The sequence below is a fragment of the Astatotilapia calliptera genome, chromosome 17 (genome assembly GCF_900246225.1).
Source record: "Astatotilapia calliptera chromosome 17, fAstCal1.2, whole genome shotgun sequence".
In the NCBI taxonomy this organism is placed as follows: Eukaryota; Metazoa; Chordata; class Actinopteri; order Cichliformes; family Cichlidae; genus Astatotilapia; species Astatotilapia calliptera.
Genome location: NC_039318.1, coordinates 14,110,010 through 14,123,833, shown reverse-complemented (window position 1 = coordinate 14,123,833; position 13,824 = coordinate 14,110,010). Strand labels below are relative to the sequence as shown.

Genomic DNA, 13,824 nt, shown 5'->3' with positions numbered 1-13,824 from the left:
CCCCTGGGCCTTAAGTCTGACACCCATGTAATATTTGATTCCCTTCTGCCCTGCTGCTGGACACGGGGGTTGGGGTATCTGTGGACCAGGCTTATCCCAGCACATCTTATGGATGCTTGATGGGATTGTTTGGGGAGATGTTTTGGGGTGATGTGGAAGCAAACACATCACCCCACCGCTGTCGGGTAGTGTCCTTTCAATGGAGTAGGGGTCTCTGTTGTTCACGTCACCCACCTGTGATCTTAATGCTAGAATATGTGCAAACATTAAGCTAAGGTAGAAAGTTGGCTAAGACTGGGTGAAAATGTCTGTAATTTGGGGGTTTCCTCATATCCTTGTTTTATAAGAATACTTTAAATAAATCTATTTTTGTTTATTTAAACAAAGACAGAGGCAAAGGTGTTAAATATAAAAGTCTAATTATTCTAACACCAAAATTCCCCAAAATTTGAGATAAAAAAAAGATTTCAGTAATTCTTTATCGCAGATATCGACGATCTTTGGCTCTCACCTACATAGTGTAATTCGAGACTTTTGCACGAGACTTTACGTAAGGGGGAAGGCTGCACGTGCGAGCGAGAAACGTGTTGACCTATATATTATATAACTGGACAGTCACGTGGCGCTTGGCTCGTTAACCCATTTAAAGCCCGTCGGCAGGGAAAGTAGTCCCGTGCACTTTAGACACCCGGAAACATCGCAAGTGGACAGGAAACACCTTAAGACGCCGAGACACACGACATTATACGCGCTTAGGCAGGGATAGTGACGGTTATATGACGTTAAAGTGGAAAGCTATCAAAAATGCACAGCTTCGAAAATGACTTTTTATGGCCCAGTTTGTAATGAGAGGTTCTGTTGGATATCGCTGCAAGCAGGCAGGTGTGCTTTTCAGTTGTTTATTTGTATCGTATTCACTCCTGTCACACATGGAAACCTATATGAGTCCTGGCGGTCTGTTTTCGGCCCTGGATGTGTATGTTTTCGGGGCGCAGTGACTTGTACTCCAGGTTTAATTTATTAATAACAGGCTATTTTGTTGGCTCTGTTGGCTCTTGGCTTGCTATCCTGCTTGTGACCCCCTCTGTGTTATAATCATAAAGACAAAAAAACATCTTTCTCACCATGGTGCCATGTTCCACCAGTAATGTGGTGTGAATTTTACCCTCACGCAGCAGTAAAACAACCTTATCAGCCCACATGCAGATACACTGCTTCGGTAAGGGCTCTTTAACCTCTAATTCAGGATGTGTTTCCAAGGTTTTGCCATCCTACTTTGCTTAACATGCTTAATAATCAGCATAAATAATTTAAAATACAAATGTCTTAAACTTTAAACTTCAAATTCTATTTATTTAAAAAAAGAAAAAATATAAAGCAGCTACTTAACGGGTAGACAACTATGGATGCACGATAATAACTGGGTTGTGACATGGCAATATCATCCCTGCATCAGGTGCACTTACGAGAACTTACATAACCTAGTTGTTGTGAGCTCTCTGCAGTAACCTGATTTCTTCATGGACACCAGGAACCCGGTTTCTTAATCGGGGTAAGGGATTATAGAAAAACCCGGTTAACACAACTGTGTTTTTGCAGGGAGGAGGAAAAAAAGGTGAATTCTTGGCTTATCTTATTCTAGGCCTGGCTCGTGTTCAGGAGTCAATAGGGAAAGCACTGTGGTGGGATGGCAGGAGAGATCTGCATCACTGGTTGTAAAACATAAAATGTACAGTGAAGCAAATACAAATGTTATTTTTAGTCCCCATACAGTTAAGTAAGCAATAATCATTATGTTTTAAGCTGTTCGTGAATAATATACCTGCAAAATAATCTAAATAGACCAGATTTAGAAAGATTGCTTTTAAATGTGCAATCAAAAAGCTGTTCAATACATCCCTAAAGTTAACTTTAAGGTGGCAAATATCTAAATATCCAAACACATGGCAGCAACTCTGTGCATTTAGGCATGTAGACATGGTCACAACGACCTGCTGAAGTTTAAAGCGAGTATCAGAACGAGGAAAAAGGGGATTATGAACGTGGCGTGGTTGTTGGTGCCAGACGTCTGAGTATTTCAGAAACTGCTGTTCTGCTGGGAATTTTCCCACATAGCCATCTGTAAGGTTTACAGAGAATGGGCTGAAAGAGAGAAAATGTCTAGTGAGCAGCATTTCTCATTGTAAAGTGTCTTCTTGATATCAGAGGTCAGATGAGAATGGCTAGACTGCTTCAAGCTGATAGGAAGGCAATAATAACTCAACCACTCGCTACAACTGAGGTGTGTAGGCGAGCATATTTGAATCTATTGCACATCAAACTGTAAAGCAGATGGGCTTCAGCAGAAGACCACACTGGGTGTCACTCCTCCACCGACAAACTTTGGGTACCTCAGAACCAACTGAGCACAATGCAACACATCAGCAGCTCAGAACATCTCAAAGTGGTTTATTGGTGATAAAAGGGAGCTTACTATACCCTTAAGGTGTCCAGAGTCACCAGATCTAAATCCAATAGAGCACCTTTTGAATATGGTGGAACAGAGTGCCCAGTGAGTGTAAACAGCTATCTATACAGTGTATACAACATGTAGCTTCAGTAGCTAGCTAGCTAAACCACAACATCCATTCATAAGATTTTGATCAGCAGTAAAGCTGCAACAAGAGCTCCCTCTAGTAGCGGCAATAATCATAGCAGGAAGACAATGGATTGACACTGCTTGTGCCTCTATATCAGGGGTAGGCAACTCCAGGCCTCAAGGGCTGGTGTCCTGCAGATTTTAGATGTGTCCTGGATCCAACACAACTTATTTAAATGGTTAAAATACCTCCTCACTATGTCTTGAAGTTGACCCAGGGTGACATATAAAACCTGCAGGACACCAGCAGGACACCAGCACTTGAGGCCTCAAGGCCTCAAGTTGCCTACGCCTGCTCTCTATATTATAAGAGTTTGATGGAAATGTCTTTTTGAAGTTCAAGTTTTGAAAGTTCTGATTATCCATTGTGCAGTGACCCGCTCAGTGTTGTAACTTAAAACGATGACCCAGGTCAGCGCTGCAAAAGTTATAGTCCTCGCAGTCACGGACAGTAGCACACCTTATGTTCTTCAAGAGTCATTTTGCAGCCTTCTCCACAGGCGGCACACAGGAAGCCCTGCTGGTTTAGCCTTAGGTGTTTAAATAAACACTAACAATCCATTTTTATCAATGTGTGATCACACTTTAGTCTGATTAGAGTTCAAGCATTCATTTATCATCCAGTATGAACCCCCCCCCCAAAACATTGAAGAAATCTTAAGACATGAAGTGTTTAATTTTATTATTTTAAGCATTTTATCAACATAAAAACTCAATGATGTGAATGAATATATTAATGAGCATTTCCTCTTCAACTCCACACAGTTGCCTTCAAGTGTCTACAACAATATGTACACATCATTACACAAAATATCGCACGACACAGTATTGGCCTGTGGAGGGTGGTTTGAGAACCTTAATTTGCCTCATCAAAGGGAAAATTTCAAATTATTTGCCAAATCACTCGGAAGCTTTCTTAGTCAATGTTAAATCTATTTCTTGAAACATTGGGCAACAATGACGTGTCTGACACCAAGGCTGAGTCGTCTAGGCTGGTTTGGTCCATCAGAAGTAAATTGTCTGGCTTAATGAACGATAAAAGTGAAACATTTCATGAACTCGACCTCGTGAAAAAGCCACAATAATTCTATTCCCTTTAGATAAAGTGACACAGTAATGGATTTCAAGTCAGTATGTATATATAAGAATTGTATGGATACCAATAGAAGATTTACCCTCAGTTTTCATGAAGAAAAAAAAAAATCTATCACAAAACAGAGTTAGGACACTGAACACCAGAAAGTATCTACTTAACAAAAACTGCATTTTTAATCACTCGTGCAGTTGCACACACACTCACAGACTAGCTTACCATGAACAACCTCTACTGTTTGGCTGTGAAACAGGAAGCTCTGAATACAGCACTCGGGCGCTGATACCCAGGTTGTGTCAGAGCATTCCAGTGATTAGACAGAACCTTGAATGTGCAGCGGTAGCCATCAGCAAACACAATCCGCTTCTAATGTATGGGTCCTGCTCCTGACCTGTTGTACCCAGGTCTTAGCCCCATCCGTGTCAATTAAAAACAGTCCATAGGGTTGACTGTGTGATATGATGCAGATTGTTTTGGCTTGTGTTTCAAGGGCATCACCAATTTTCATAGGGAGTATTAGCCTCCCTTTATGGACAGGAGTATAGTGTAGTCTGGTGTTTTTCTAGAGGGAGAAGTCTGAAAACTTTACTCTGATGATGTCACAGTGATGTCACCAGACTATGAACTTTAAAAACAGGCGGTACAGAGTTTGGAAGACACAAGCTTTGGGAGATAGAAAAACACCACATCATATGTTGCATTATAGAATATGTCAGGTTTACAGTATATCCTGGCATCAAGTTTAATACCCCTTTACATTTGAGGTCAAACAACATTTAAAAAAAAAAAAAATCCTTTTTTCAGTATACTGAACATTCCCAATGAATCCAATTCATCAGCATTTTAATGAAAAACAAGGAAATAATAAATAACAGAAAAAATATTCACGCATCTGCCCTCAAAATCCTTCATTAGTCATCATATGTGTCATCACATTTTCAGCAGGACTAGCTTGAAGGGGAAGGGGAAAAATATAAATGAAATCAATCAGTTGTAGATGCACTGTCTCCGTCATCCCTCAGAAATAAGGAACACTTTCAGTTTCATAAAGGATTCATTCCTGTGATGGCTACGGCTGAACTGCGGTAAAGTCCTCAGTAGATTTCCCTTCCCTGCGGGTGAACCTATAGATATCCTAATTGAGAAACATCAATCTCCCGCACATTCATTTTCTCACATGTGTACAAATAGAAATGGCAATTTATTCCATAACCAAGTTTAGCTCTCCTGGAACCTTTTTTTCCCTTCTTTGCAGGTAGTTTTAAGTTAAGTGCAGCAAGCGACAGCTACATGTGAATTTGTGAGGGTCAGAGTTCTTTGGTAAGCATTTTTTAGCACTGTGCCTTGTCCCAACTCTGAGCACACATGAAGCTTAAATGTCTTGTTGAGAAAGTGAGAAAACAGCCTCAGATCTGCTGTTCATGGTAAAAGGTATCCTTTTCTAGACATTTATAAAAAAAAAAAATGCAGGAACTTGAATACACAAAGATCCACTGTGTTAATCTACAACTTTCATCCTTACTTGTCAAACAAAGACAAACTGTTCATTGTGTTTTCCTTGACACATATTTTATGAGTCTCCCGTTTATTACCTAACCTATAAGCCACCTGCTTTTCTGTAGTCCTGTTGTTTCTTACTGCTTTATCACCACAGATATGCCTTATCACTCTGCAGACACATCAAATCGAAACATCAGTGCTTTCGCTTACTCCTTTCCACTTTGAGTCAAAACAGTTGGTTATAATGAATGCCGTCTTATTGGTCTCACCTATATATCTGGTTAAATATTTATCAGCTCTATGAAAAGGCACTTTGCATGTTTTGTCGACCTAAGAAAAAAAAGAAGCGATTGGCCCGTGCACTGATCAGAATTTCAAATAAATCAGAGGAAATAACAAGTACTTTAGCACTGATCTGACCAAAACTCAGATCAGAAGGGGCACGCTCAGCAGTTTGTTTGGCAATGCAAATAGGGCAACACGCTGCAGAAACTGATGTCCAGCACAGGGTAAACTGCATTTCATTGTTTCCTGGCAACAAGCTGTTCTTATGCGAGAAAAGCAACTGTGCTGAGACAACGCTGCAGGCTGGGTTCCCCTCGCTGAGCTGCCACAAACTCACACGGTTTCACTAGCACGAGGGTTAGAGGATGGTTCCAGCATGATTTGAGTTTTTTGCTCATTTCTTTTAGATTTTCTATCCTTTTGATGCTACTGATTTTGAACCAGGCTAACAGCTAAATGCTAATAGCTAGATTGTGAATGCAAAGTCACTTTTTATATATAGAGAGAATTTTTTTGTTACACTTTAAGTGTAAAGAATGCTCTACAGTGGTGTTACATGCTAACATCAGAGTGGCAATGCTAAAATGTTTAACGTGTTCACCACAGTGGTTTAGTGTATTAGCATGCTAACATTTGCTAATTAGCATAAGACAGCAAAGCTGAGACTGTGAGAATGCTGCAGCTATCGCTAACTTTAGAGGCCTCTGTCGCATAAACTTTGACCCGATGATGACACTAGACGATGTTACACCTGTCCAATCATTGTTGGACCAACTATACCTTGAGCCAGCAGCACCGTTTAGCTAGCATTATCCAAACTACAACTATCCAAACACATAGCTTGTGCTGTTAACCTAAGCCGTTTTACAGTTTTGATACCAACTGACCTTTAATTGGGATCCATTACAACTTTGTGAGCTAATATTTTAGTTCTAAAAAAACTTTTTTTTTGTTTGACCACTAGACAGTTGGCTCCTATATTCTTCAGTTGGGGTTAACTCTTAATTACACTTTGGAAAGTCAGCAAAAAAAACCACTGGAAATCATGCTGGAACTTGATAACAGAGTATTGGATACAATAAGTGAGGGGTTCCTGATTTTACCAATCATCCAGAGTTTGACTACAGTGTATAGAGCTCATTTTCAATATCAGAAATGCAGTTTGCATCTGACTAGCCACCAGTGTAAAAACTTATGTTAAAAAGTTTGAGCAGTCATTTGAATTCAAGCCTTGTTCTCGTGTATGTATGTATGTATGTATGTATATATAAAATAAAATAAAAAAAAACTTCTCCAGAAGCAGTATGCCGCTGAACATGCAGATATGCTGATTTAGTGTCCTAGTTAGTGAGCTGGCCTGAGTGCTATGGCTAAAGACGGCACGTGTATACAATATCAACAACCGAGGTAATGCGGTAATGCTCTTTAATTTCCGAGTTCTTGGCTTTCTTGCCGCGGCTGAGCAGACCTAAATAACTTATGATGAAGGTTAAATTTAGACTGAGAGGCTGACAGCGCAGCCTTCAGCACCAGCGGGGCTCCGGGGCCCGACCCTGTGTCCGTAAACGTCTATTTTTCTCCACCACACCGTCCACCCGTTTGAGTGCGTCAAGCCTTCCCTGCCTTCATGTATGTGGGGATGGTCCCTCGCTGAGTCAGGCCCTCAAAGCGTTTGTAGGTGTAGTTGAGGAACACCCAGTCCTTTGATTTGAAGTCTGGCTCCGTTGCGTTAGCTGTTTCACAAAGACAAACAACAAAAGCAATTTACCACTTGGGGGCACCACAGACTATGCAATGATATCCCCCCTCATATATTTTAACACATTACAATATAAAATATGACTTATTTAGACTGAGCCCCTCAGTCTGTATCTGAAACAAGCCATTTTAGCTCTTCTTCCTTTTAATCCAGCTGTGTTCTGACTGGTTGCCCTTTGCAAACATAAGGTCTGACCAGCAGGTGGGTGAAGCTGCTGACGATTTTAGAGATATTCACTCTGAATGACATACCTTCAAGCCTAAGCTTTTGGCTCATAAAAACTGTATAAAATATAAATAAAAACAGAATGCAATTATTTGCAAATATAAAAAAACCCACATTTTACTCACATTAGAACATATGAAACGTAAAATGTTTAAACTGAGATGTTTTAGTGTTTCATGAAAAATATTAATGCATTTTAAATTTGATGGCAGCAACATTACTCAAAATATTTGGGATGGGGCAACAAACATAAATGGCACTGAAAGGAAACAGTTGGAGGAACACTTTGCAAGTAATCAGAGTAAATTGGCTACAGGTCAGTAAAACGGTGAAGACTTTGAATATCTAACTTACAGTACATGATATTACCACAAGATTCAGAGAATCTGGAGAAATGTCTGTGTGCACGGGGCTAACAATCAACAGTGGATGCACATGGCCCGCAGGGAGCTCTGCATTAAAATCAGAAATTACTGTGTCATGGAAATCACTGCACGGGCTCAGGAACACTTCCAGAAATCATCTTCTCTGAACACAGTTCACTATGCCATCCACAAATACAGGTTAAAGCTCTATCTCTCAAAGAAGAAGCTATAGGTGAGCAAGATCCTGGAACTTCTCCCTGAGCCAACACACATTTAAAGTGCAAAGCTGTTGTGGTCAGCCCATTGAAATTTGAAATTGTTTAGAATGAACACCTAGTCCTTTGATCCATGTCCTTTTCCAAACACATGAATGCACTGAGAGGAATGGTTCTGTATTTCCAAACCAGCTCCTACTACACTCTGAGATTTTCATCACCATCAGTGGCAACTAACCATGACTAACCGTGCCCACTCTTCCAACTTCTCAGTAGTATGTCGATTGTAAAACACACGACAATAAAACTGGACTGTCTGTGTATCAACACAAACTCATAAAAAAAAAAAAAAAAGACTCTGCCTGGTCCTCACTATGTAGATCAGCCCACAAGCTGGTCCTGTTAACACCTCAGTGTGTCCCTGCAGTTCAAAGACTCCTTGTTGTCACCAAGTCTGTGGGGCGGTGGAGTCAACAAGCTACCGAGGTGAGGCCGTGCATGGCTGCTTTGACACTACAGACTGACACGTGCACTGAGATCCACATGGGGATGACATCAATGGCATCAACTATTTAAACTTCTGATTCCAACATCCCAACCAGGACTGTGTCGTTTTCCTAACGAGCAGGATTGACAAACTTAGCCAAGCCAGCACCATCATTGGCCAAAATCTGGAGGCATTTAAGTCAGTGAGGGGACTGAACAAACTGCTCTAATCATGGACAATCCATCACATTCACTCCGTGTTATAGGATCAATAAAGTAAATGTAAAAAATTACTGCATTGTGTCTTTATTTTTGCTTCAGACAGTATCGCAACATTTTTGTAGCTTGGGTGCTTTATGACAGGAAATACAGAAAGGTGGAAGATAGATATAACACAGTTGTTTCTTAGAGCTTACAGAAATGATGAAATGTTAAATTGGACTACAACTTCTGCTTTTGTTGAGAACTGCAATGACTCATCTGTGGTTTGTCATGCGATGTCTGAATCTGATGAAAGGCTAGTTAGTGTTCCTAATCAGGATTTTCCTCTAGCGGCGACAGAAAAGCTTTCGGAAAACAAACCTGGCTGAAGGATGTCCGATTCAGGGAAGTCATCAAAGTTAGAGGTGTCGTCAATACTTTTGATTTCTATGGAGATGGCGGCTGGCCGCTCCCTGTAGAGAATCATCAATAGAAATAAGATGCGTTGCGTTTTTCACTTTCCCGAGGGGACTGCATTCATAAGCAGCAGATATGCTCTTTTGTACCTGATGTGCTCCCAATCCACCGACTCAAAAACTGGTGGCTCTTGATCTCGTCCACGCTCACAGCTCCGATCCGGTTCTCTGCATCTGTGCAAAACCTAAAACACAGCAGAGGTTTTCTTGGCATAACTTCACCTGCTTCCAAGCTTCACGAGGAAGAGATCTGAAGAGGTTACATCCCCAGTAGTACTTGTAGAATAAGGAACAATGTAACTGCTTAACCCACACATGTTGGCTTGTAGCTTCCATCAGAGTCATCATCACGAGAACCAAAGTTGTTCTTTGTGCTGCAAGTTTGTGTAAGATTTAAATTTTTTTCTGAATATCTAAAACACACAGGCAGGAAAATGACCCCAAAAAAGTGTTGAAGCTTCAATGACAGAAATTTGTTAGCTTTCTAATTATCATCACAGTTAGCCAGATCGACTACAGTGAAATGAAGGGAAAGAAAAGCAGCTCAAGCTGCAGTTTCACCTCTGAGAATAAAGGCTCAGTCTAGCCAAACATACAGTTTATACCTTAATATCAAGTCTTTGGCTCTCTCTGAGATGGGAACTTCAGGTGGGAAGACAAGTGTTTCCTTCCAGTTCATAACCTTCCTGTACGTCTCCTGTGGTGTCTCTGAGCAGAAGGGCGGATAACCTGATAGAGAACCAACAAGTATGTTATAACATCTGTGGCAGAGCAGTTGATATTACTGACTCTTCTGACAGGATAATCCAGCCGAGTTAATGATTGTCTGTCAAGAACCTGTGGGTACTTCGGTTTTTCTTTCATTTACATCCATTTAAAAGCTGCAAAGCATGAAAGAGTCTTTGAAATATTAACCCAACAGTGGCTATTTTTCACAGCAGGAACTTTTTCAAGGAACCAGAAACTTATGAGAATCACTACATTTCCATCACAGGGACCTGGATCTAAATAAAGTTCCAGGGAAATTATTTTTTCTTCCACAAAAAGTCCCTGCTCAGGTTCCAGTACTTTCTGTAAGTTCAGGAAATCCTGCTCACAAAGTTCCATATACTGCATTTTTGCCATTGACAGCAGATGTTTGATAATAACATTGTAAGCTATCAGTTGTATTTGTGTAAATGCAATTCTTCAAATCGTCCTATATTGGTGCCCTCTGTGTGTGTCATGCTTACCGATGAGCATCTCATACATGATCACACCCAGAGACCACCAGTCGCACAGTTTGTTGTACCCCGTCTGCATGAACACTTCAGGAGCGATGTAGTCTGGCGTTCCCACAGTGGAATAAGCCTGAAAGTCACACCAGATGAGAGGTGAAGGTTTTTACCTTGAAACGTAGAAACAATAACATCAAGTTTACTGTAACAGGGAGATGCTTTCTTTATTATTCTGCTGTCTGTAGTACACCTACTCTTTTCTTTGAAAGCTTCTCATTTACAGTCATGTGAAAAAAAATGTTTTCACATCCCTGTGATTCAACAGCCAACTTTAGCTCCAATAAGTTGAAGTACTCATTTTCAGTATGACTTCATCAGTCTCTCACATTGTTGTAGGGGAATTTTGTCTGACTCTTTATAACATTGCTTCAGTTCATTTATGTGCAGCTCTATTTAGATCCCATCACAGCATTTCAATCAGGCTGAGGTCTGGACTTTGACTGAGCCACTGCAACACCTTGATTCTTTTCCTTTGGGATCATCATCCTGTTATATGACCCAGTTAGCTCAAACTTGGACTCCATTCTGGTATACAGAGGAGTTCAAGTCCCACTCATTGACTGCAAGGTATGCAGGTACTGTGGCTGCACATCACACCTCCTTTAACATTCATGACAGTTAGCGTGTGGTGTTTGTGCTGATATGCTGTGCCTGGTTTTCACCATTCTACAGGCAAACAAGCTGCCAAAACTTCTGCTTTTATAGAATTTTTAATAATAATACAATTTTTGAAAAGTTACTTCTGTCACTGACACAATCAGTCAATTTTCTGACTTCAATTCAGGAGTGCCATTCCTCTCTCCTATAATTTGTCTAGTAAAATGCCAAAATTATACCAGCTGTCTCCGGTTCTTCTTCCAGGTCTCTGCTTTCCTCTTGGAGTTCATATTTTGAAAGGCTGAAAAATAAAGAAAAACAACCATTAAAAAAAATTACATGAAAAGTTTTGTTCCTAATAGTTTTGCCAGAATTATTGTTATGTTATTTTGTTGAGGATGTCATGTTCGTGACTCACAGAAATCACTGGGCGGGTTGTGCGTCAGGTTCCTGTAAAATTCTGTGCGATGAGCTTTCTTCAGCCCAGTACACAGGCCAAAATCTGACAGTTTCACATGTCCCTGTGAGCAAATGAACATTTAATTAAGGAGTCTGCATCTTACAGATTATGATATCGGAAATATGGAAACGTCTCTGTGAATCTGCATGTGCTTTTGTGTTTCTGTTCTCACTCTGGAGTCCAGCAGCAGGTTGTCCGGTTTGATGTCTCTGTGGATGAATCCCAGCTGGTGGATGGAGTCAATGGCCAGTACTGTCTCTGCGATGTAGAACTGAGTGGCCTCTTCAGAGAGAGTGTCCTTCTTCATCAGCAGTGTCATCATGTCACCTGGCAAAAAGGTCAGACCTTTTAGATCTGAGATCCTAACATCAGGTGACCTGAGATGGTCTGTGGATTTTGCCAGTACTAACCTCCAGGCAGGAACTCCATAATGAGGTAGAGGTTTCTCTTGTCCTGGAAGCTGTAGAACATCTTGACCACCCAGGCACCATCTGCCTCAACCAGAATATCCCTCTCTGCCCGGATGTGAGCGACCTACGGGGAGAGCGCAGATACAGGATCCTGAATGCAGCAGAACAAGTATGGCTTATTATCCTGGAGAACTGTGACGCAGGCAAACGCATTACCTGTTCTTTCTCCAGCATGTCTGCTTTCCTCAAAATCTTCATGGCATAAATGTGGCCTGTGTCTTTCTTCTGTACCAAACGCACCTGAGGGACACAGCATCAGTCAAAATCACAAAGAGACACCTTTTTGATTACAGTCCCACAATCCTGGAGGCTCGAGTTTTGTTTTAGTTTTTTGTTTAAATGTACCTCTCCAAAAGCACCTCGTCCAATGACCTTTAGGGACTCAAAGTCATCCAAACCGAGTCGTGTCCTCTTCAGTCGTAAAAACTCTGTCTCCTTTCGGGCATGCTGAGAGCGCCGCATTACTTTCTGTAAAGAAAACAGATTTGTGAATAAGTCTAAGAACGAAAAGAGAAAAGTAGGAATTATGTAACTAAAGTACAAAGCGTACTGTACCTCCTCATCTGGTAAACCTTCCTCTTCCATGGCCTTCTCCAGTTTTTTCTGCCTATGAATAAAAACAATAGATTCCTTTAAAAAAAAAAAAATGCAAATAACACACAAGCTTCCTCATGATACACAAATTAGAGCGGAGAGGAAAAATGAAAAAAGGGGGGAAAAAACAAAACAAAAACAGGAAGAGATTCGATGACCTCGGACGTGTCAAATCTTGAAAATGAATCCCCCCCTGTTTATGGAGGGGTGTAAACAGGGACCCAGCCTTCTTTTACAGGAGCCACTGAACTGTGACGCCTGGACAAAAGATCGACTCTCAGGTAACGTGAGAACAGAAGTGGTCAGATTCCCTGTGTTGTGTTCACACCTAGGATGAAACGTGTCTGCATTGTTAGCTTTTCCAGTGGTTAGTCGGAGGGACACTTGATGCGTGCATAACCTAAGCATTTAAATGGTATGATGCTCAGTTAGTAAAGGAATAAAAAGTTCTATGCAGTACCTCATCTCACGCTCTTCGTGCTGGGTGAGCAGAGTGCTGTAGAAATTTTCCAGTGTCAGCTTGGCCACTGTCACCCTCTCTCGGGTGTGGTTGCTCATGGGAAGGGCAGCTGCAGTCCCTCCCGTCATGGCCATACTATCCTGCAAGACAACAGAAACAATAAAAGAACAAAGATCAGATTGTGCACATCGGTCCGCTGATGTGCAGGAAGTATCTGTACTATCCACTCCACACTAACGTTTCCAAAGATATAGACAGACATGTGCAAACTCCATAATCAGAGCGCCGCGAAAGTTTTCTCCCCACTGCCAGGTAGGAGCTCGACTGACAGCAGGTAACCTCAGGGAAGGTTTAAAATATCACCAGGATACAGGCCACACCCAGAAATTCTTTGTCTGTGTTTTATTTTCCTTTCAATTTTAACATAAATCAATAAACTATAACAGATAACAGAAACAAAGGAGTTCAAAGGAATTTCCTTTGAAACTGTCACTCTGACTGCTTTCTAAACTAATTTTATGCTTCCACACAGTCAAACACAACAATATAATATGCTCCGTTTATTATCTTACGTCTGTTGATTCGGTCCTCTGCTAAAATTTGACCTTGCAAGTCTTCACTCCATGCATTCAGCTTGTGAAGTAACTCTCATAGAAACAGAATATAAGCAGATTATAAAAGCTACACTCTGCCCGTCCTGTTTGCAAACTGTGCTGTATTCTG

At 41.0% G+C, this 13,824-nt stretch overlaps 1 protein-coding gene across 1 annotated transcript; it reads right to left on the bottom strand.

Annotated features, from left to right (window-relative positions):
• Positions 1 to 3,299: 3,299 nt before the first annotated feature.
• On the bottom strand, positions 3,300 to 13,396 carry LOC113008665 (serine/threonine-protein kinase 38-like). Its single transcript, XM_026146254.1, is given in 15 exon segments — positions 3,300 to 7,249; positions 9,149 to 9,240; positions 9,334 to 9,364; positions 9,367 to 9,428; positions 9,849 to 9,972; positions 10,476 to 10,593; positions 11,357 to 11,418; positions 11,536 to 11,638; positions 11,750 to 11,904; positions 11,988 to 12,111; positions 12,204 to 12,287; positions 12,393 to 12,515; positions 12,603 to 12,654; positions 13,102 to 13,241; positions 13,362 to 13,396. Coding segments are annotated over 15 exon segments (1,410 nt in total). The 5' UTR covers positions 13,377 to 13,396; the 3' UTR covers positions 3,300 to 7,124.
• Between the last annotated feature and the right edge of the window lie 428 nt (positions 13,397 to 13,824).